A 25,041-nucleotide genomic window follows, 5' to 3' on the forward strand; every position below is an offset into this window, starting at 1 on the left:
TGGGAAATTGTGAAATTTTATGACGGGCCATGTGTCTCAACCAGATCATGACACAGGATCTACAAACTTTGGTTTGAAATAGGACAGAAAACCTGGATTTTGTCGTGCATTTCATAAGAACCAGGTATTATTGTCAATGATATAGATATATATATCTAAATATTAACTGACTGAATCAATTCTGAAGAAATTCTAATAAATCTATACAAAACAACGTGAAGGATGTTCAATATGTATTAAGGCAAATGCAATATGATGTGCAAATTTTTCCAATTGAAATTATAGGCAGCACTGGTGAATATCTTCTATTTCAATAGCCTGCCATCAATTATTTTGTACAATAAAAGACAAATCATTGAGACCTACCTTAGTCAAGGTTCCATACTGTCTCTTGAAACGCTTATTCCATGAAACGCCAGTTTCCTCGTTTAGAACCTGAATGAAATGACATACAGTAACATGTTATGGAGTAGCATACAGGGAACTAAACACAATTCATTTGAACACTTTCAATAAAAGCCAATGTATTCCACACACAGGAAAAAAGTTGGTCAATAGTTATAGCGGAATACAAAAAACACTTTTTCCAAAGGGACTGTTTTCATACTGCGATAATGCAACACTGATAATCAAGGCAAAATTGTGGTCTTCTTTTTTCTTCTCATCATTATCATTATTACTATTATTGATGTTATGAATACTGTGTTCATCATCATCACAACTACTATAGACATACTCGCTTCCATTAATTAATACATGCTCAGATCCAGCATGCATGTTCTCATTCTACTTTTTCTTCTCCTCCATCTTATCCTCCTTTTCCTTCACATTTTTCTTACTTCTCCTCCTGCTCCTTCTTCCCATTCATCTCCTTTCTTTTCTTCTCATTATTACCATTAATATTCAAATCATCATCATAATCATCATAATCATCACCACCATCATCATCATCATCACCACCACCACCACCATCATCATATCAACATCCCCATCACTATCATCATTATAATCTTTACCACCACCACCATCACCATCATCACCACCACCACTATCATCATCATCACCACCACTATCATCATCACCACCATCACCATCATCATCATCACCACCACTATCATCATCACCACCATCACCATCATCATCATCACCACCACTATCATCATCACCACCACCACCATCATCACCATCATCATCATCACCACCACTATCATCATCATCACCATCATCATCACCACCACCACTATCATCATCATCACCATCATCATCACCACCACCACTATCATCATCATCACCATCACTACCACTGATGGCATTATTGTACCTGGCACAGTCTTTCAACAGTCAACACATGTTCGGGTCCGCCATGCTTCCTAAGGAGTGCTGTAAGACACTGCTGTGGTGATTTCATATCGATGATGTCATCCTTTTCACTTCCTGTGTCAGGGGTCAGCTGTATAAGCTCATTACGCTGTGGAAGAAAGGTGGCAAATTATTGTAGCAATAGAGCTTTGGACCTTTATGTACCATATTAGGGCACTTGAAGCATTTGCAAATAGTTCAAAAGAATTTGACACCTTAAACATGCAGTTATTCCCAACATAATCTTTTTCATCATCATCAGACGAATACCAAAATTCTTACAAATGTACATTGAGCGTGATTGTGCAAAGTTAATAGAAAAGGTGGTGCCTTGACAATATACATTTACTATCCTTATCACCAGATCACCAGTACAACATTGGATCAAGCAGATTCTCACAAATGTATACTGAGCATTAGTTTTATGTTTAAGTGGTTTTGGCATGTTATTATCATCATTATAATCATTATCATGGAATATTCAACCCATTCCATGTTTTAGAGGTGGATGTTATTTTAAACAAGAAAAAAGAGACAATACTAAAATTTTGATTTAGTTAACATGTCATTTCTTATTCTTCTCATCTTAATTGTGTCAGGGCATACACAATCTTATAATGAACTGAAAAAGTGACAGGCGTTGTGAGGGGGTTTACCAACACTTCAAATGGCTTTGATAAATAATGTGAGTAAAAACCTCAGACTTACCGGTTCGGACCATGTTCCAAGGTTGTCCACATCTCTAATATATGCATGATAATGACCTCCATGTGTACTACCGCTGTGAAGCACTACAGAGTATAATTCATACAGGGCTTCATCTGTGGCCTGCATAAACAAAATAAACATATTTAAATGTATGATCAGTTTTAGCAGTAGTATGTAGTATATTACAGTGGTGCCAATATTAGTGAAGCCCAATAGATAATGCACTCCTTCATGCCGAGTGTTGAATGAACACAACAACACTACGATGTCCGGCGAGCCCAGAGAAACAAACTATATTGCATGTAATATCATATCACCTGACTTCACAATTAAATATCTAAAAGATGGCATAATATGAACACTTTTGAATATGTTCATTTTCTGGTGGGATTCACTATTAACATTTTAGCACTACTGTATATCATCCATTGGGGAGGATAAGATGATGCAAATCCCATTTGATCTGCCCTCCTCCTCCTCCTCCTACCAGAGCCATACAAAACATGTTTGCTTTCACTGGAGCTAGGTGGCAGCAACTAAAGGTCTGGTCACACCGCCCGAGCGTTGTTGGAGCGGTTGTGGAGCGGAGAGAAAAAATCATCACCGCTCGCTACCCTTCACCATTTTTTATTTCGATTGTTTTTTTTTTGTTTTCGATTTTTCCCCAAATTTTGTTAGTGAAATTCGACCCTCTCTCCCTACCGCTCCACGACCGCTCCAACAACGCTCGGGCGGTGTGACCAGGCCTTTAAAAAGCTTTGTTTGTTCTAAGGGTCTCCTCTATCTTCATTATATCTTTTATTCAAGTTGTAATAATCATGACATGACAACTGAGTAGCGACCATTAGGCCTGGGACTTTCGGGTTTTTTTCTCTTCGGGTACCCGTGGCAATTTTCGGGCGGGTACCCGGGTACCCGAAAATCATGCCGCTCGAAATATGACTGGTGGAAAAACCCCATTGGTGACGTCATCAAGCCAATGCGATGCAAGCCAATATTTATGAATGAAAATATAGTAAGCATGCGCATTGCAAGCCTCCCGTGCGCCACGCATTATTCCATCGAAACAAGTCTGCAATACTCTGTCACCTCGTACCAAAATCGACCTAGAATTCCACTTTTCTATATTTTATATGAATTATGAAATGTATTCTCAAGAGGATCTATTTTCTCACCGATAGCGCACAGGTAAGCAAATTTGTATTACTTCTTGCTTTTCCGTCAAAATCGTACGAAGTAGCGTTGATATTACATCGTGTTTGTGAGTTTGTAGAATCTATCGCTACGTGAACAAAGTCAATTGATTTCCGGGTTTCGGAGCATACGAGGCGCCAGCCAATCACGTTCTTGATACCATTTTCAGTCCATCATAAACCGAAAATGGTAACACGATCGTGATTGGCTGGCGCATTTGACGCTCCGAAACCCGGAAATCAATTGACTTTGTTCACGTAGCGATAGATTCTACAAACTCACAAACACGATGTAATATCAACGCTACTTCGTACGATTTTGACGGAAAAGCAAGAAGTAATACAAATTTGCTTACCTGTGCGCTATCGGTGAGAAAATAGATCCTCTGAGAATACCTTTCATAATCCATATGAAATAAAGGAAAGTGGAATTCTAGGTCGATTTTGGTACAAGGTGAAAGAGTATTGCAGACTTGTTTTGACGGAATACTGCGTGGGGCTGAGGCTTGCAATGCGCATGCTTACTATATTTTTATTCATAAATTGGCTTGCGTTGCAGTGGCTGGATGACGTCACTGCGCTGCAAAAGAAACATGGGGACGAATGAACGATCTCAATCACATCATCACTTAAAAAACTAGTAGATATTTCGAGGGTAATTGGTGAGATTCAAAATGAGACTTGTGTACTTTTGTGATGAGTTTACAATCATGTCTTACACTACACAATACAAATCAAATGTACGTTATACTGGTGAGCAATTTTCGGGTATCGGGTATTGATTTTTCTACCCGGGTACCCGAGGCTTCCGGGCGGGACCCGGGTACCCGGGTTTTAGTCCCAGCCCTAGCGACCATCTTTAGAGTTAGTTGAAACACTCCTTCTATTAACCCTTGTCAGCAGGAATTTTCTCTTGAAAATCTTCAAATATTTTGTGGCTGAGTGGATAAGTCTCTGGACTTTGAACCATTATGTCCGAGGTTCAAATCCCACCACAGCACCTGCGTCCTTTGGCAAGGCATTTATCTACATTTGCTACTCTCCACCCTTGTCAGCAGGAAATTTCTTATGAAACTCTTCAAATGTGTTGTGGCTGAGTGGATAAGTCTCTGGACTTTGAACCATTATGTCCGAGGTTCAAATCCCGCCACAGCAACTGCGTCCTTTGGCAAGGCATTTATCTACATTTGCCACTCTCCACCCTTGTCAGCAGGAATTTTCTTATGAAACTCTTCAAAGGTGTTGTGGCTGAGTGGATAAGTCTCTGGACTTTGAACCATAATGTCCGAGGTTCAAATCCCGCCACAACACTTACGTCCTTTGGTAAGGCATATATCTACATATGCCACTCTCCACCAAGGTGTATGGGAACCCACTTGGAGGGAATTTCTTGCATGCTTGAGCACCAATCAGGTAGCCGTGCAACAGCCAGGGTAATAGTGTGCAGTGTGATAAACGTTGCATTAAGCGCTATAAATGTTGCCTCATACATGTATAATTATCATCATCATCACAATCATCTTTATTACTACAAAGTCAACTATACCTGTTCACAGTACCGAGCCATATCATGCTCCAATGGAAAGGTGTAATCATCACCATCATCATCATCATCATCATCACCACCATCATCATCAGCATCATCATCATTACCATCACCATTACCATCATCATCATCATCATCATCATTACTACAAAGTCAACTATACCTGTTCACAGTACGGAGCCATATCAAGCTCCAATGGAAAGGTGTAATCATCACCATTATCATCATCATTATCATCACCACCATCATCATAATCATCATCACCATTACCATCACCATCATCATCATTACTACAAAGTCAACTATACCTGTTCACAGTACGGAGCCATATCAAGCTCCAATGGAAAGGTGTAATCTCATCATCACTATCATCATCATCATTATCACCATTACCATCACCATCATCATCATTACTACAAAGTCAACTATACCTGTTCACAGTATGGAGCCATATCCAGCTCTAATGGAAAGGTGTAATCATCACCATTATCATCATCATTATCATTATCATCACCACCATCATCATAATCATCATCACCATTACCATCACCATCATCATCATTACTACAAAGTCAACTAACCTGTTCACAGTAAGGAGCCATATCAAGCTCCAATGGAAAGGTGTAATCTCATCATCATCATCATCACTATCATCATCATCATTATCATCATCACTATCATCATCATCATTACCATCATCATCATCATTATCATCACTATCATCATCATCACCATCATCATCATCACTATCATCATTATCATCATCATCATCATCATTACCATCATCATCATCATTATCATCACTATCATCATCATCATCATCATCATCACTATCATCACTATCATCATCATCATTACCATCATCATCATTATCATCACTATCATCATCATCACTATCATCATCATCATCATCACTATCATCATCATCATCATCACTATCATCATCATCATTATCACTATCATCATCATCATCATCATCACCACCATCATCATCATCACCATCACCACCATCACCATCATTACTACAAAGCCAACTATACCTGTTCACAGTACGGAGCCATATCAAGCTCCAATGGAAAGGTGTAATCATCACCATTATCATTATCATCATCATTATCATTACCATCACCACCATCATCATAATCATCATTACCATTACCATCACCATCATCATCATTACTACAAAGTCAACTATACCTGTTCACAGTACGGAGCCATATCAAGCTCCAATGGAAAGGTGTAATCATCACCATTATCATCATCATCATTATCATTACCATCACCACCATCATCATAATCATCATTACCATTACCATCACCATCATCATCATTACTACAAAGTCAACTATACCTGTTCACAGTACGGAGCCATATCAAGCTCCAATGGAAAGGTGTAATCGTCACCATTATCATTATCATCATCACTATCATTATCATCACCACCATCATCATAATCATCATCACCATTACCATCACCATCATCATCATTACTACAAAGTCAACTATACCTGTTCACAGTACGGAGCCATATCCAGCTCTAATGGAAAGGTGTAATCTCATCATCATCATCATCACTATCATCATCATCATTATCATCATCATCATCACTATCATCATCATCATCATCATTACCATCATCATCATCATTATCATCACTATCATCATCATCACCATCATCATCATCACTATCATCATTATCATCATCATCATCATCATTACCATCATCATCATCATTATCATCACTATCATCATCATCATCATCATCACTATCATCACTATCATCATCATCATTACCATCATCATCATTATCATCACTATCATCATCATCACTATCATCATCATCATCATCACTATCATCATCATCATTATCACTATCATCATCATCATCATCATCATCATCATCATCATCATCATCATCACCATCACCACCATCATTACTACAAAGCCAACTAACCTGTTCACAGTACGGAGCCATATCAAGCTCCAATGGAAAGGTGTAATGCCCGGTCTCTTTGTACCTCTCAAGCTTGACAAAATCATAGCTAAACCTTAGCAACGAGATGGTTAATATCGGTGGTAACGACCGTATCCTAGCTCCCTGTAGGAAGAGAGAGAAAGATAGAGAAAAGGGGAAAAGAATGAGAAAAGGAATGAACATGAAAATAAGGAAAAGAAGAAAAGAAAATCATCAAAGAAACACTCACATAAAGGAAAAGAATCTTAAAGGGCAGGTCCACCCCAACAAATGCTAGATTAAAATAACAAGTGGAATGCCTCTGGCCGTCTCACCTGCATCACGCGGTTCAATATAGCAGCAGTGCTGACTTTGAATACTACTCTAACTCGCACAAGATGTTCAGTGATACATGGTTACTCTTATGTCCACTTTTTATGAACTAGACCAATAAACTTACAGAGATATGATGGTTATTCACCAAAAAACCCCAACATGGCCAAAGTTCATTGACCTTACATGACCTTTGACCATGATCATGTGACCTGAAACTCAAACAGGATATTCAGTGATACTTGATTACTCTTATGTACAAGTTCATGAATCAGATCCATAAACTTTCAAAGTTATGATGGTAATTCAACAGATACACCCAATTCGGCCAAAGTTCATTGACCTTTGACCTTGGTCATGTGACCTGAAACGTGCACAGGATGTTCAGTGATACTTGATTACTCTAATGTCCAAGTTTAATGAACTAGCCCAATAAACTTCCAAAGTTATGATGGTAATTCAACAGATACCCCCGATTCGGCCAAAGTTCATTGACCCTAATGACCTTTGACCTTAATCATGAGACCTGAAACTTGCACAAAATTTTCAGTGATGCTTGATTACTATTATGTCCAAGTTTCATGAATCAGATCCATAAACTTTCAAAGTTATGATGGGAATTCAACAGATATCCCCAATTCGGCCAAAGTTCATTGACCCTAAATGACCTTTGACCTTGGTCATGTGACGTGAAACTCATGCAGGATGTTCAGTGATACTTGATTAACCTTATGTCCAAGTTTCATGAACTAGGTCCATATATTTTCTAAGTTATGATGACATTTCAAAAACTTAACCACAGGTTAAGATTTCGATGTTGATTCCTCCAACATGGTCTAAGTTCATTGACCCTAAATGACCTTTGACCTTGGTCATGTGACATGAAACTCTAATAGGATGTTCAGTAATACTTGATTAACCTTATGGCCAAGTTTCATGAACTAGGTCCATATACTTTCTAAGTTATGATGTCATTTCAAAAACTTAACCTCAGGTTAAGATTTGATGTTGACGCCGCCGCCGCCGCCGCCGTCGCCGCCGCCGTCGGAAAAGCGGCGCCTATAGTCTCACTTTGCTTCGCAGGTGAGACAAAAAGTGAAAAATCAAATAAGCATATATATCACTGAAACTTTCTTCAAAATCTGATGTTGCGTAAAATTTGCAAATCATAATATTTTCATGTTTTACTATGTCAATACTCTCACAAAACAATTACATGCATAAAAAGGGTGACTTGCAAATGAGAGAGTATGACGTTTCAATTAATCATTTCTCTCTTAATTTATTACAATATCTTAAATATAATCAAATATGAATCAAAACTTATTTCACATTTAGAAAAAACTACCGATATTTTTTCTTCTATAGAATGACGTCATCAGTTCCCTCATTTGCATACAACCTAGGATGTGCATATAACTGTTTTATGAAAATAAGCAGAATTTTAAAATGCCTTAACTTTCTCATTTCATATTTTAATGAAATTTTCAGCATTGATTTTTCTTGTTTCATTGAAATCAAAATTTTGTTGGGGGAAACTTGCCCTTAAAAGTAAAGTTAGAAGCATGGACACAGACAAGGAGAGAGACAAAGACAGAAAAACAGAGAGAGACAGGCTGACTTACAGATACAAAAATGAATGAATGACTTGAAAATGATCTCACCTTCCTTGCATTGACTAATTTCTTGCACCGGTCACACCTATACTGATTGCTACCCTCCATCCTTTCCTCATCCACGTAGCAAGATCTCAGAGTGTCCATCACTCCTACATAGCCCCCGACAGCCAGCGTAAGGTCAACAAAATCCTCCTTGGATGAATTAAAAGAACCATAGAATATATATTGGTCACTGCTTTGCATAGTTTTGCTCATCTTCAAAGCAAGATCTCAAAGTTTCAATGAATCCTACCTAACCTCCTACAGCTAGAATAAAGTCAACAAAAGTCATTCTTTAATGATTTAATAGAACCATGGATTATATACTGATTACTGTTAAGCATAATTTCTTCATCGAATTAGCAGGATCTCAGAATATCGATCTTTCCAACATAGCCTCCTACAGCTAGCGCAAGGGAAACAGAAGTCCTCCTAGAATGATAACCAAAGATTACATGAAACCTAAATAGATTACTGCTTTGCACAATATCTTCATTTGCATAGCAAGATCCCAAATGTCGATCACTCCTACGTAGCCTCCGACAGCTAGCGTAAGGTCAACAAAATCCTCCAAGAATTAATTAAAAGAACCATAGATTATATATTGGTTTACTGCTTTGCATAACTTTGCTCATCTACATGTACATAGCAAGATCTCAGGGTATTGATCGTCCCTCCAGAACCTCCTACAGCCAGCGAACAATTCAATGTATGTCATTATCCTAGAATACTTTTTATGGCTCGATATATCGCATTTAAAATTAGCATCGTTTGTCTTTGTAGGTGAATACAATCTGAATGGATTTTATAGAACCATAGATTATATGAAACATAAAAATGATTACAGGATTTTGAAATATCCATCACTCCTGCAGAGCCACCTATAGCCAATGTCAAGTCTGTAACATCCACCTTCTAATAGATTTAAAAGATGTTTACTGATATGCTTAAGTCAAATCAATGTAATCGACATTAACAACCCTACACTGTAAAATACAAAATTAGAATAAAGTGTAGACTATAAAAGGTAAGATATCAAAAAACTGAACTATAAAGAAGTGCCATAAAGCCCATAATATGATGAATTGAACAAGGAGCAGCATCTTAGAAATAAAATGGCCCGAATTCACAAAGGTGGTTTTGAAAACCCACGGTTGAGTCCATGGTTTATGTAGATTTCCTGTATAAATTACGCTTCATTTAGCGCGTATCAGGCGCGTCTATGAAAAATTCCAATGCTGATGCGCGCTTTTGTCACAGTGCGCCAAATTGACGCCTGTTGCCGTGGTTATCAACGCTATTTTATTCATGAGTCCACTGTTTTTATTCATGAGTCCACTCTTCAAACAGTGGACTCATGAAAAAGATAACGTAAATAACCATGGTAACTGGCGTCAATTAGGTGCACACTGACAAAAGCGTGCATCAGCATTGGACATGTTTCATACACGCGCCTGATACGCAGTAAATTAAGCGTAATTTATACAGGAAATCTGTATAAACCATGGACTCAACCGTGGGTTTTCAAAACCACCTTTGTGAATTCGGGCCTATATGTTTAAAACATTTGGCATGATGAAGAAAAGTTGACATCTAAAACCATAAAAACATTGGTAGCATGTCCCTTCGAGAGAATTTCAATGCCTGTAATATTTCTACACAACTAAAAAAACTTACCGGTCTCTCGCTTATTCTATTGCACTCTTCACATGTAATCTTAGAAGAAAAGGAGAAAATAAACATAGTTAAGGTGATATCTTTCACTGAAGCGAAAAGTAGTATGTGGTCCTTCATACTCTTATATAGAGAAATGAATAATGATAACACATTAGATCAGAGTTTCTGATACCAGTACATGACAATATCAGGCATTATATTCCCCTCTGAAAAAAAAATCTGAAAAGTCTCTGCCAAAGTCTGAGACCCCTTGGTCAGGGAAACAAGCTCTTGCATAGGAAAGAAATCGAAAGTGATTTTTCAAGGTGAGTCTGCATGACAGCTTTATCATTTGACTTTAAAAAGCAGTAAAAATAACAGTAAGTATGAAAATACTTACCTGATTTTCTTATTTACGAGATAACTCATACATCTACTTGATTTGCTAGTTCAGCCCTCTGGACTGCCATACCCGAATAGAACTCCCAAGGATTTAAAAAGCGCGAGCGCGCCCTCTCCCATTCAGGCTTACTACCCATGATCACCGCGCAACTAGCGTCCATCTTCCTCACCTTTCGCAAGCCCATACGTTGAAACATGTTGCTACGCAAGGCGGAGGGTCGGTGGGAGGGTATCAAGTAGATGTATGAGTTATCTCGTAAATAAGAAAATCAGGTAAGTATTTTCATAATTTACTTCAATAACTCCATACATCTACTTGATTTGCTAGACCAGCACGGACTCAAACCGTAGGGAGGCATGTTTTCAATTGTAAGCCTAAGAAAATTTTAAAAGAAAAAAACAAAAACAACGAAATTTAGGGAGAGGGGGAAAAAGCCGCAGCTGCTTTAAGCGCCGAAGCAGCAAATCTCGCCTCGCTGGACTGAATGTCCTTCAAGTAGAAAGAAGTGAAGGAGTTAGTTGAGCGCCAAAAGGCGGCCCTCAAAATTGTCCTCGAGAGGAATGCCCTGTATACTCAGGAATACTAAGTATCATGGGCCCTCGGCCTAGTGTCAGGAGAACAACATCACCTGCTGACTAGAGCGTAAGAATCGAAATTTGTTGAAAATTTCAACAAGAATCGTGATCGGAAAACTGAAGCTTTTAAGGCTCAGTAAGTGATCAATCGACCAATCTGAGAAGGCGAGATATCTCAGAACCCCTACCGAAATTTAAGCGTGCCGCTTGCTAGTAACTAGCATCCGACTAGCAGGGCACTCGCTTAATAAGCGAGTGCATGCTAGCGAACAGTCCCTGCTCGCTAAAAGATCGCTTAACTATTACTCTGCACGCATATCACACGCTTATTAAGCTAACCGCATGCTAGTTACTAGCATGCCGCAAGCTTGCGCAAGCTAGTCGCACGCTTCCCGCAAGCTTGGAAATTTCTGTAGGGGAAGCCTCCGCGTGGGAGAAAGCGCCCAGAATTCGATATCTGTCTCAAATGCGTGAGGGCAGAAATCTGCAGAATTCTGATAGAGAGCTGTGGTAAAAAGTTACTAGCGGTCCGAAGGGGACCAGGAACGACGGAGAGTAGGGATTTAGGAAGAAAACCACTCGTAAGGCAGACAAGGGTCGAGAAAGCGACTGAGTGCCATCCTGTTAATAAGGAATGCCGCGGACATGTTGCCTATGTAGAATAGAGCAGTCTGGTCAAAACAGCTCAACCGGGCGTGTCAGGGATACAGCGCGGTACACATCACGACAAAAGTGTGTTAGACCGAGTGATCGAGAGAGAACTCAGGATCCCCTTTCTCCCATACTGATTGAAGCACCCATCTGAGGGTGCAGTGCCCGCGGTGGAAGAGGTGGCTTGGCTCAAGCCACCATCGCCGAGAGAGCCCGTGAGGCTAGGCTGCGATGGCTGTCCGCTGGGCGGGGGAATCCCTAGCAGCAGCAAGTGTACGCCAGAGGGAGCTGGCGAAAAAAAATCTGTCACGATATTACGTGTAAACGACCATCAAGAGATGCTCTAAACGAACAGACATCGCCAGATATGATACCTCAACCGTTACATTCCCAACGGAATCGAATGAGGTAGCAACGGCCCTGTCCTATCAAGTTAGGGACGGAAACTGGCTAAGAGTGTCGAAGTCCTCGCTTGAAGAAACAAGCGAAGGAGACTTGAGGAAGTAATCACAAAATTTCCATCAGTCTGCGGTGAGAACCAGTTGTTTATGAAAACAGTCACAAGGCCTGTTTCTCAGGTGATCGTAAGAGCGAGCACCGCCGGCGCCGGTTGCGGCAGCGTGGAACAGTCCGATATCGGTAAGATAAGGAGCTCCAAAAAGCTGCGGGGGGCGGCAAAAATGACGCCCTAAGCAGCGGGGGATGAGAATCTAAATTTCTAAAAGAAGAACTCCAGTGAAGTAAATCACTTACATGGAGAGGCTCATCCACAGTCGGCCCGAGAGAAGGCGGGTCGTAGTGATCGTGGTTAGGAAGGCATAAGCATACATCCATCCACTGTTACATCATCCTCGGTCGTGCGGTGACCCTGGCCACATGCCTTGCATGGAAGGAGGATGAAAGCAGCATGCGGGGCGACTCGAGTGTGCCGTGAAAAAATTTCTAAGAAAGAAGCCGATTCGACTAACGGGCACGGTAAAGACATCCACCGTAGACCACTCCGCACAAGGAGGGAGCGGCGGAGACGCCCGCAAGATTGACCCACATAGAGGGCAGTCTATAAGATAGACAGTTAGAGCTCGACCGATGGTCTGGCGGTGTACAGTTTGGTGTGAACTCGCCGACCCGGTACGGTGGGTGTGCCCAGAAAGTAGGCATAGAATGCCGACAGAGAATCCTGGGGCTTTAAACAAGTTTGAACGCACGTACATAGCCAACAATCTCATGAGATGTACGGCGGTTACTTTCCTCCGAGATGATGTTTACCCAACCGGGAAAGACTCGGGGAACAGCTGTGAATGTCAACAGGAGGGATATCTAGCATATGAAAAGCTGATTCCTTCCACGTATTCGGTGCGGGTGCTGCCGGCGGTGTCCGGGGGGACGACCGGTGATGGCAGCTCGGGCAGGGTTCGTACGAGCCGCCCGAATACGAGACAAATAGGTTAACATAACCATAATGCACCGGGTGGTGAAGGCATAGCGATTATTAAGCACAGGAGAACTTTTAATCGCCGTGACATTCAGATCCGATATACATACTCATAAGCTCGGAGAGCTATGAGATAGTGAGACATACCGCTGAGCGGTGATGGTGCTCATATCAGAGTCGCCCTCTCTTCAGCGGCGATCGCTGGAGAACGGGTGTCTGTACTATAGCCCTGACTCTGGCGTTGCAAGGGTAGGAGCTAAGTAAGACAGGGCACCCTTACTTTCGAATAGAAAGTGAGGTTCAGGCCAGAAAAGCGACGGTCCCGTCGCCTGGGCGGACGGTCCGCGGACGTGATAGGTTGTCCTCTCAAAGCAGCCAAACATTCTCACGAGAGAAGTGCGGCATGCGGTATGTAAGAGATTCATACCTCCAATCTACGGGCCCGCTTAGGGGGAAGAATGGAGAGAGTTACCGCTGAAGGAGTCGTCGCCGTATGTGAGCTTGACGTAGAGGGCGAAATCGGGAGTACCTGCATAATAATCGCCCCCCCCCCCTGCCTCTGCCTTCTCGCTAGCCTCGAGAGGCTTGAAAATTTCGAGACGGCGGCGCCGGAGCCTGGCGCTTCCGGGCAGCAGCAGAGCGGGGGTGGGTTTACACCCACGGAGCTGGCGGCTTCGTCGTCGTAGGAGCCGCCTCGTCTAGAGCGACCCCGTCACTCTCCGAGACCCCCAATTCGGCTGATTGAGCTCGGAGCGCCTGAAGAGGCGGGGCGAGAAAATATGGACTCCCTTGCTTCATCAATACCCCCGCTCGGAGGGTAGATGTGAGGTAGATACTTGTCAAGCAGCGCCTGAGCGCTTACTGAAAAGTCGCCCGCGGGATAGGGGTTGTCCTCATAAAGGGAGTCTCGCTCTATGGACTGAACCGGGAGGTTGTCCAGTAAGCGCCGGGGTGGCCCCGCGTGTCGGCTGGGACACGTGCTCTGAGATCGACGAAAATGCTGGAAAGCACACGCGATCTTGGGGCACCCGGTTAGTCGGTGCACTGGCTGGCGATTTAACAGAATCGCTCGAGGATTTCCCGGGTGTCTGGTGGTTATTGCCCACTTGTCTCGCTTGATGCTCAGGGGCATCAGCGGGGTGAGTAGACGTCGAGGGTGGGGTGAACCCGCACTACTCGAAAGCAGAATGTAGCAGCATGAATAGCTGTGACATCTGACCACCGACACAAGGGTCTGAAGGAGGGACGCCCATGGCAACAGGGCTGGCCGACCTCACCTTCGACCTCTTCTTCTTCGCGGCCTCCGCCGGTGTGGCCGGGGCAGAAGAAGGCACAAGAGGCACGGGTGATTTCTTACGATTTGCCGCCCCTGGCAGGGCGGCCGTCAACAACGAAACTTCACCCGAATCTGACGAGGTCAGATTGTGGTCACAGTCTGATGTGTGACGCCTCTCGCGGTAGCAGAATGTAGCAGCATGAATAGCTGTAACATCTGACCACCGACACAAGGGTCTGAAGGAGGAACGCCCATGGCAGCAGGGCTGGCCAACCTCTCCTTCGACCTCTTCTTCTTCTTCTCTTTCTGCGGGCTCCGCCGGCGTGGCCGGGGCAGAAGAAGGCATGAGAGGCACGGGTGATTTCTTACGATTTGCCGCCCCTGGCAGGGCGGCCGCCGACAATGAAACTTCACCCGAATCTGACGGGGTCAGATTGTGGTCACAGCCCGATGTGTGACGCCTCTCGCGGTAGCAGAATATAGCAGCATAACATGTATGACTGTAACATCTGGCCACCGATAAGAGGGTCTGAAGGAGGAATGCCCATGGCAACAGGGCTGGCCGACCTCTCCTTCGACCTCTTCTTCTTCTTCTTATTTTGCGGGCTCCGCCGGCGTGGCCGGAGCAGAAGAAGGCACAAGAGGCACGGGTGATCTCTTACGATTTGCCGCCCCTGGCAGGGCGGCCGCCAACAACGAAACTTCACCCGAATCTGACGGGGTCAGATTGTGGTCACAATCAGATTGTGGTTACAGTCTGTGTGACGCCTCTCGCGGTCAGGGGCTGGGCGATCTCTCCCGATGCTGTCAACGGAGGACGACTTATACGGCAGAGATCCTGACCTGTGCCGGGGGGAGAGAACCGCACTCTCCCTCCGGACTTCTGGTGACCCGGTAGCCGGTGGGTCGCATAGCCCTATGGGTGCTGCGGCGGCAGGACCTAGTTTAGGCTTGGAAGCCTTGGCTACCACTTTTTCCTTTGTCCGAGACCGTGGCACCACAGTCTCGGCCTTCCTTCTCTTAGCATCCGACCGCAAATTCGGAATGCTGATCGACGCACCCTCATACTCACCGCCGCTGGGCGCTCACCGCGGCGTCCCTCCTGCTCGCCTGGAGGCGGCCGACTTCTGTAACTTGCAATCGGGACGGTCCCCGTGGAGGGCACCAGGTCCTCTGGGGCTGTGTTAGTCCCATTCAAAGATACCTCTCTCTACCCTGAAAAAGGAAAAACAAGAATTTTTCTTTTTCTTTTTTTTTACAAAGATCTCGCTTAGATTAAAAGTGGAGACCGGAGTGGTCTTTCCCTCCTCCTAAAAGGAGTTTGTTTGAGCAAACAGAACAAAACAAGAGGGGAGGGGTAGGGAGGAAGAAGAACCTAAGAATAGTTTAGGTATCTGCCTGTAAGAAAATAAAAAGGAGGTCGGAGACTTTGAAAAAAAGAAACTCCTACAAGGTTCCCCTACTATATTCTCTTTTTTGTGCCCGAAGGAAAAATTCGAAACAAAATTCAAAAATGAATGCAAGTTCAGAAGAGAACGAAGTTTCCACCTGCGAAGAAACACAAAAACAAGCATTTCAGAGCAGGAAGAAAAGGGATTGAGAGACAAATAATTCCAGATAAGAGAAATTTTACGATAATTTCCAAGAGGAAAAAAAAAAAGTAACCTCCTGTGGAAAGGTAAAGAAATTCAGAACAGGAGGAAGGAGGAACGTCTCTAGTAACGATTCCAAGAGGAAGAACGACACAGTAAATCCTCAAAGGGAATCGTAGAGCCCGCCTGTCGAAATAAAAAATATATAAGACTAGGAGGGAAGAGGGAATTGAACGAAGAAAACAATTCCGGGACAGGTCAAAAAAATTTCTAACAGGAAGGAGACCCCACCTGTAAAGAACAAAAAATTTTTTTTTTTTTTTTTAGGGGGGATTGAATAACCAAACAATCATCAGGTATAATTGCGTAAGCCGAATTAAACAATCCCCGAAGCGTCTGTGAATAAAATATTAATCAAGAATTTTATTCAGAACAGAAAGGAAAAGGAATTGAGCTTTAGGATCCGCCTGTGAATAAAATATCAATCAAGAAATTTATTCAGAACAGAAGGAAAAGGAATTGAGCTTTAAGATCCGCCTGTGAATAAAATATCAATCAAGAAATTTATTCAGAACAGAAGGAAAAAGGAATTGAGCTTTAAGATCCGCCTGTGAATAAAATATCAATTAAGAAATTTATTCAGAACAGAAAGGAAAGAGAATTGAAGAATTAATCAATCAATAATCAATCGAAAATCTTAATAAATCAATTCCAGAAAGCAAGGAAGGAACAGAGTTGAAGATCCCAACCTGCAAAAAGAAATAACAATAACACCCTCGACAACAAAGTGTAGAGGCTGTCTAGAATTTAATTCAAAAAACGGCACCAAAAGCCACCACGCTTTGAACGTGAAGAACAATAACCATGACAGGTGGTGAAGGCTTGCTGCCACGTAGGCAGGCCAAGCCCGGTGCCTCGCGAACGCGCTAGCGATGCGGCGCGACGAGAACTCAAACGTTAGAAAAACAATTTAAGTGTCACCAAAAACACGTCTAAAAAGTCACGCCAAGTGTAAATTCTGAACACAATCTTACACACAAATGGAAAGATTGAAATTAAAAGGGAGAATGCACCACAGATAAGCGAAAATAATATACCAAAGCTCAAAAAGATTTGAGCTCTTAGGAGACTTATCTGAGCACGTCTTGACAGGTGGCTTGCCGAAAGCAAAAGAGGAAGATGGACGCTAGTTGCGCGGTGATCATGGGTAGTAAGCCTGAACGGGAGAGGGCGCGCTCGCGCTTTTTAAATCCTTGGGAGTTCTATTCGGGTATGGCAGTCCAGAGGGCTGAACTAGCAAATCAAGTAGATGTATGGAGTTATTGAAGTAAATAGAATGTTCTTGGGCAAAGGATTCCACATTTAACAAAAAATTGATCCTCTGTAGTCTTGAGATCAAGTGTTCTCCGGATGTACCTATGTACAAGACTATCTTCTATGGCACAGAACAGTGTCTCAGAATCAAAATGGCATATTAAGGGTTAACCTCCTTTAGATCCGAATAGATTACATCACCTTTGAACAAACCTGGTTAACAAAAGATCCACTATCAAGCTTAGAGTAGGTAAATAGTTTTTTAATGTATCCACTAGCCTATCTCATATGCCACAGGATAGTGTATCAGAACCAGAAAGGCATTGAATACAAGCTGAACCCCTTCTACCTCCAAATGGATAATATCCTATGGACAAACCTAGTTAACAATTGATCTTCTACAGTCTTGAGATCAAGTGTTCTGTGGATGTACCTACAAGACTATCTTCTATGGCACAGAATAGTGTGTCAGAACCAGAAAGGCATTGACTACAGGATAACCCCCTTCTAGCTCCTAAATGGATAACATCCTATGGACAAACCTGGTTAACAATTGATCCTCTATAGAGTCTTGAGATCAAGAGTTCTCCGGAGGTACCCACAAGACTGTCCTCTATGGCACAGAACAGTATTCTGTTCAGCTCCTGAACATCATGCTGTTGTAGCTCCTAATAACAAAAAAAATTATGAAAATAGTGAAGATTAAGATTGTGATGATGATGATAATAACAATAGTGACATCAAAAACCCAATCTCTTTCTCAGTTTGTAGTTGGGCAAGTCCACAAAATATGTACGTCCGACCCCCTATAAGTGGGACCTTCATGAAATTTTCTGTCTCTGATTTCTGGTTCTTTTGACAGTCTGTGATGCTGTTAAATGACCATGACTTGGTCAGTTCATGAAGTGAAGTAAGACTTGAGAAAAGCAGGGTCAGACATACAAAATATGATCATTTTATTGAATTGCCCAGTTTTAAGATTTTATTATTCAATAATTGCTCTGGACCTAATGGAAAAATATCAGTATTTGTAATCTGATAAAAGTGAAAATTATGCTGATGATACATGTACATCTACTAAGTACTACTACTACTACTACTACTACTACTACTACTACTACTACTACTACTACTACTTCTACTATACTACCACTACTACTACCACTACCTCTACTACTACTACTACTACTACTACTACTACTACTACTACTACTACTACTATTTCTACTACTGCTACTACTGCTACAACTGCTACTGCTACTACTACTACTACTAATAATAATAATAACAATGATTATAACAATCAATGATGACCATAGCAAAAAATAACTTTAAACAACTATAAGCTTTAATATCAACATCTACTATGTTGATTTGAGCCCTATTTATTTATTCTCGTTTTTTATTTTATTTAACAGGGTAGCCCATTCAGTGAGCAAACTGATACAAAGGGGCCCTGCAACACAATAAAAAAAAATCATAAGTTTGATATTACAAAATTACATAAAATATGAAATAGAAATAGATACCATGTATACATTATAAACAAGTGTTATCAATAATCATCTACATGCACATGTAAAATCAATTTCAACTTTTCAAGGTAGATAAAATCTGTTTTACGCAGTGTGATAAGTATAGATATGTGTAAATGTATCTTCATAAAATCAATTTCAAATGTTGGTGACTCCCCATCATGGCTTACCTCATTGTTGGTCCATCCAAAGCTATCTGTTAGTTCTTCAGTGGATGCACTCCCTTGGTTTAATAACAGAAGACGAGCGAACAACCGCTGAAGATGGATGGGAATAACTCGCACCTGTCGGAATGAAGATTCAAGAAGTGGGAATAATGTGTGCAAATCATGGTGGTGGAGGTGGTGGTGTTTTCAAAACCAGATTGCTAAAAATGCTTAAGAAAAAATGGATGGGAATAACTCGCACCTGAAGGGAGAATGTATGCACATCATGTGTTCTAATTCAAGGTGGTGGTGGTGTTTTCAAAACCAGATTGCTAAAATGCATAAGAAAGCGAGTGATGAAACTACCCTATATCACGTGACAGACTTCTGACCAATCCTAAAGCAAGATTCTTAGTACCGGGATGCAAAATATAAATTACTCCTGGTTGACATTGTGTTGGAATGCCAAACCTTAAAAAATAACTTTAAGCCTTCAGTGGATAAAATAATGAAAACTACACATTTTGTTTACATAAATATGTCACTCCAATCTTAAAGGTATTGTTTAACTTTGTGAGCAGCCGATTTAAAAAATTCTCAAACCAAGATGAAACATCTGTACAAGTGCATGTATTAGAACTAATAAACCCTGAAAACAACCATTATTGAGAATGAAAAGCTAAAACAACAAGGCAAACCCCGATTTTGTAAAAAGGCGTCTTATAGACGCCTAAATAGTACACATAAGTGTATAGGATGAAATTAAGATGGTGTTTCCGGTCACTTTATATTTCAATTTTTGAAGCACTAAATAATTATTTTCGAACGCAATTTTTTCTGGGCTACATTTTTGTAACATATCACAGACACAGGTGACAAGTGTGACCTTCTAGCTTAGATTTTTTAAAAGTCAAACCAATGTTAACCAATCACTTTAAAGATCACAAGTTTCATAAAAGGAGATGATAAAAATGACATTTGATTGCTCACCTTACTCCCTGGTTTCTCCCTATCTGCAATATTTCCCAGTTCATCTTGTCCCAGAGCAAAGAGAGATTCTGAACGAAAAAAAAATCATAAAATTTTGTATTAAAAAATATACAATTAAGCCAAAACCACAAACTTTTTTTAAAAAATATCAAAATGGTTATGTACACAGGTTAAAAGGATTTACAGGAACTTCCAACTCTTTCTTACATTTTAGCCAATTTCAAAATCCGAACAAATGACTTCAGAATAAAGCTCTCATGAATCTAATGAATTTCAAAGCAGGTTCCTTTATTTATCATCCCATATACTTCTCTCTCTCTCTCTCTCTCTTCCTTCTATGCACCATATCCGTCCCTCGGACAGGACGTTAAATGGAGGCCCCGTGTAGAGGAGAGTCACCACCTTTGCACGTTAAGAACCCACTGCACTATTCGTATAAGAGTAGGGGGAAACCCCGGTGTAGTGGTCCACCTGCATTCCCCCCAATCAGTTATATCGGGAGGAGAGACCTGCGGGTCATAGTGATTCAGTTCGCTTTTCGCCTCCCAGGCACAGGTGACGCCAAACAAATAATAATAATAACCTTGGGCACTCTGCAGAGTGGATTTGGTACACTATAAATCCCAGATCTAGTAACTTTCAAAAGTCATATTACATGTATGACTGAAGACGAACAATCCAACTAAAGTGTAATGCCAGGAGGGTGTTCCATAAAGCTGTTCGTAAGTTCAGAGCGACTTTAAGAACAACTGGTGAACCTTTCTTACGCGCTAAACTATCACCAATGAACATTGAATGGTGCATATCATTCACCACAAGAAAGGATCACCAGTTGTTCTCAAAGTCGCTCATAACTTACAAACAGCTTTATGAAACACCCACCAGGACCAGTAGTATTATGAGTCCAACTGTAAAGGGGCAGAGAATGGTGAACAAGCCTCACAACAAGGTCAAGATGAAATTTCTAAATATGTAGTCTACTGTTGAGCGAGCAATAAAAAAAATTGACCTTTTCAAAATGAAAATCTAATATTTCACATCAAATATCCAGACAATAATTTCAAAGTTAACTCTTTTCCCTATCATTTGTTTCCTTCTACTTCTTCTTCTTTTTTGTTCGGCTGCCGGCTGCCTTCATCCCAATTTGTACTCGTGGATAGGACTCCATTACACAAAGCACCTCTCAGTGCATTGTTAGACCTTGCCACTTGTTCACTGCTACCACCCTGCCTGTGGGGAATCTACAGGTAGGACTACGGTATGCCAATGTTGTCCAGAGCACACACTTTAAAGTCATTAAAATATCACTTTTGTGACCAAAATTACTAATTTTCTTACAGTTGCAATTTATTTTTCAATAGTAACTTGGGAATAATTTTTGTATTCACCAGAGCGCTCAAAAACTTGAATTTTGGGCATATTTTTGTGTACACCCTCTAGTGGTGGAAAGTAATATGGCAAGAAAATTTTCATTTTTTGATCTCTATTCTTAATTAAGAAAAAAATAATTTAAAAATCAAATTTAAATAAGAGTCAAGTTGTATGAATAATATGTGTAATGATAACTGTCAGTGTAAAAAAATCAAGCATTTGCCCCAAAGAAAAAGAGAAAATTAGCCAAATATTGCCACCCTTATTTTGCCACACATGGAGATATAACTGAGAACAAGGTTACCGGTATATCATAACCTTGTTCATTGAATGAGTGGACCTTGCCAGCGAGGGAAAGAGAGAGAGAGAGCTTGGGTTTTCCCCAATAAAAATAGCTGTTCAGTGTCCATAGATCCCCCCCCCCATACACTTATCACCTCCATTACCATTCTAACATGTACGTAATTGACAGTCAATGTCAAAAAAGACGTTGACAAAGCAGTGATACAGAACTTAACAATAATAGAATAAATCTTAATGATAATAGGATAGACCTTGACAGCAGCGAGGAAAAGAGAGAGACAGAGAGAAATCGCTTGGGTTTTCCCCAATAAAAATCTCTGTTCATGTCCGTAGATCACTCCACTATCACCTACATTACCATTCTATGTAACTGACAGTCAATGTAAAAAAAAAGATGTAGATAAAAACAAAGTGAAACATAACACTAATAAAATAAACAGGAAGTTTAACTAAAATCTTCTTAAACTTTAAGAAGTTTGAAGTTTAAAAAAAAAATAAATGGGGATGGTGCTCAAGATGATAATTGTGACAGTTTGAAATTTTGGGTCAAATCTTCTGATGAGAAAAAAAAATATTCAACATCTTTCTATTGTTTTTTTAATCATTTGAAGTTTAATTTTATTCATTGACCGGATGCACCCACTGTTGCTCCAGTCTGACTTGAATTAAAGTGTGATGTTACCCTTTAACTCAAAATGTTTATTTATAGATCTAACATTAGGCTAGTTAACTTTAAAAAAAAATTCTCAAGATTTGGATTAAGGTTTATCACTAATCAGAACCGCGAAGCATCAAGGAATCGAGCTAGCTCCAGGCACACGTGCACTGAAATCTTTGCCACCTATCCCATCATTCTTTGCTGTACAACTTCGTATGTTGATTACCAATTTGCGATAAACCTTAGACCTTACTGCCAGTCTAGTGACGTGTTCGTAATCAAACAAACAAAAATAAAACAACATTGATAAAGAAAAAAAAAGTGACAAGTAACATAATCCAGAACAAACTAAAACAATTACAGTCTGAACACATACGCACAACCAATATATCAGGTAATGAGCCATGGCAAAATATTAACCTGTAGATCTACTTGCGGGGTATAACAAAAAATACAACATGTTTTACAAGTGAACTTCTTCAAAGCTCAAATCTCCATTTTTTTAAATGTAAAACAAGCTTGCTTCTTTTTGGCCATAGATATAGTATTCAGTTTCCCTTTGAGATTTGATAAAATTCTTAAAGGATTCAACATTTGGAGTATCACCTCTAAATTTACAAATAGGCCTATATATGTAATATTTCACAATCAATAAAATGTAAGTTACAAACTTATCAGTTATAATACCAAACAGTTTTTCAAAATTCGTAAGATTAACATTGCCTTTATTCATTCTAATGAATTTGTAACATATTTCCAAAGTAGAGTCACTTTTTCACATTCGCAAAATAAGTGTATGATGGTGGGCCCCAAGTCTGCGCACCTAACAATTTGAGCTCAGAGTTAACATGAATATCTTCTTATTTCAAAAAATCTTTCAGTTTATAAAGTTCCTTATATTAGTAAGAGTAAGTGTACCAAATTTCTCATCAAAAAATGAAAGAAAATATAGGATTTTCTTGAAAAAACCTAGGGAAGTCATTTTCAGATTGAAAAAAAACAATGGTACCCCATGTCTGCGCACTCATTCACTTTGCACATGATTCGGGGATTTTGATGACAAAGACTGCATTTTTGAGGCCGTCAAATGAAATGCCCTGAATTCATTATTTTTCCACCTTTTTTAGCCGGATTTTTTTATGAATACCTGTCTATGTATTGCATGTGTAAGGTTCATGCTCGTTGCGTATCTTCTTTTACTAGAATCGCGCAGATACGCGGGTGCGCAGACTTGGGAGACCGCGCAGACATAGGGGAACTGACCATACCGGTACTTAAACTTTAAAGTTAAACTTGTCTTTGTTAGATCTTAATTCTAAGGCTGATTATAATATATTGCATTAATGAAAAACATTCATCGGTTAACACACACTCCATTCTTATTCTTTGTACCGGTACCTCTAAATTCTGGTGTGAAGAGCAATGTCTGAAGAAGTGAATTCAAATAACAAGTTGCACCCTGGTTTGCGATGCCCGCCAGGCCGGTACTTCCCCGGAGCAAGGGGGGTTGTTGGGGCCCATCCTTTCCGCTGAATCGCTCGGGCGAATTTTGGTTCGTGCCAGAATATGTCTCGTCTTCGCCAAATAAATCTCCAAACATGATAATACTAATAAGGAACTGATTAACTCTTTTCGGTGAATTAACACGAATTCCACCCAAATTGCCAAATCACCGAAAATCGCCGGTTATCATGCACTCATCGGTAAACGGGGTTAATATTCTTACTACTACTAGCCACATCTCGCACATGCATATTTCATGCTGTGTGATATAGCTCATGTGCATTTTGAATATACCCATCAAGAAATCGTGATACCATGGTTTTACTTGTGCGCAAAAGAAACGCACACAGCGGTAATATAAATGGCCTGTGTTTGTGACCGGTGTGTTTGTGGTAATCGTGTGCCCGATATGTCGCAATTATGGTGACGACAGTGCTGGAGGGGGGGGGGGGGGGGGGTTCACTTTTTGCAAGCACTGAAAAAGTGTCCTTTTTAATGAAAGAAAAATGCCCCTCCCGAACGTGTATACCCAGTTGTTGTGTGTCCGGACAATCAATTTTAGAAAGTCATTTAGAATTTTTTTTAGTACGAAATGTTAATTAAAAATATTAGGAAAATATTGGGAAATAATATAGAGAACAAAACAGAAGATGATAATTGAATTCATATTTTTAGTGTAATCCAAAGACAAAAAAAGGCTTCAAAATATAAAGTGTCCGGACACCCCCCCTCCCCATGCCTTACTGTTGTACTGTGCCCCCTTCACCTGAGGAGGACATCGGGGGAGGGCCCGTTTTAGGTAATGCAATATCAAGTACCCTTGCTTTCTGTACTGTGCCAATTACCAAAAATAGCACCCTCTAACGTGTTCTATGCCCTTTCTCC

General features: G+C 40.8%; 1 protein-coding gene across 1 annotated transcript in view; it reads right to left on the reverse strand.

Moving 5' to 3' along the window:
• The window catches only part of LOC121426251 (ubiquitin carboxyl-terminal hydrolase 40-like), a 42,639-nt gene extending 18,073 nt beyond the window's left edge, over positions 1-24,566 (reverse strand). The window contains exons 1-10 of the mRNA XM_041622478.1: positions 24,052-24,566; positions 20,322-20,389; positions 19,356-19,469; positions 18,193-18,318; positions 10,429-10,467; positions 8,758-8,904; positions 6,761-6,904; positions 2,068-2,187; positions 1,322-1,468; positions 367-435 (exon numbers count right to left, since the gene is read on the reverse strand). Coding sequence (XP_041478412.1) covers positions 367-435; positions 1,322-1,468; positions 2,068-2,187; positions 6,761-6,904; positions 8,758-8,904; positions 10,429-10,467; positions 18,193-18,318; positions 19,356-19,469; positions 20,322-20,389; positions 24,052-24,253 — 1,176 coding nt within the window. The 5' untranslated portion in view covers positions 24,254-24,566. The remainder of the gene's footprint in view (positions 1-366; positions 436-1,321; positions 1,469-2,067; positions 2,188-6,760; positions 6,905-8,757; positions 8,905-10,428; positions 10,468-18,192; positions 18,319-19,355; positions 19,470-20,321; positions 20,390-24,051) is intronic.
• Positions 24,567-25,041: the final 475 nt, after the last annotated feature.

Source organism: Lytechinus variegatus, chromosome 13 (genome assembly GCF_018143015.1).
Source record: "Lytechinus variegatus isolate NC3 chromosome 13, Lvar_3.0, whole genome shotgun sequence".
Lineage (NCBI taxonomy): Eukaryota > Metazoa > Echinodermata > Echinoidea > Temnopleuroida > Toxopneustidae > Lytechinus > Lytechinus variegatus.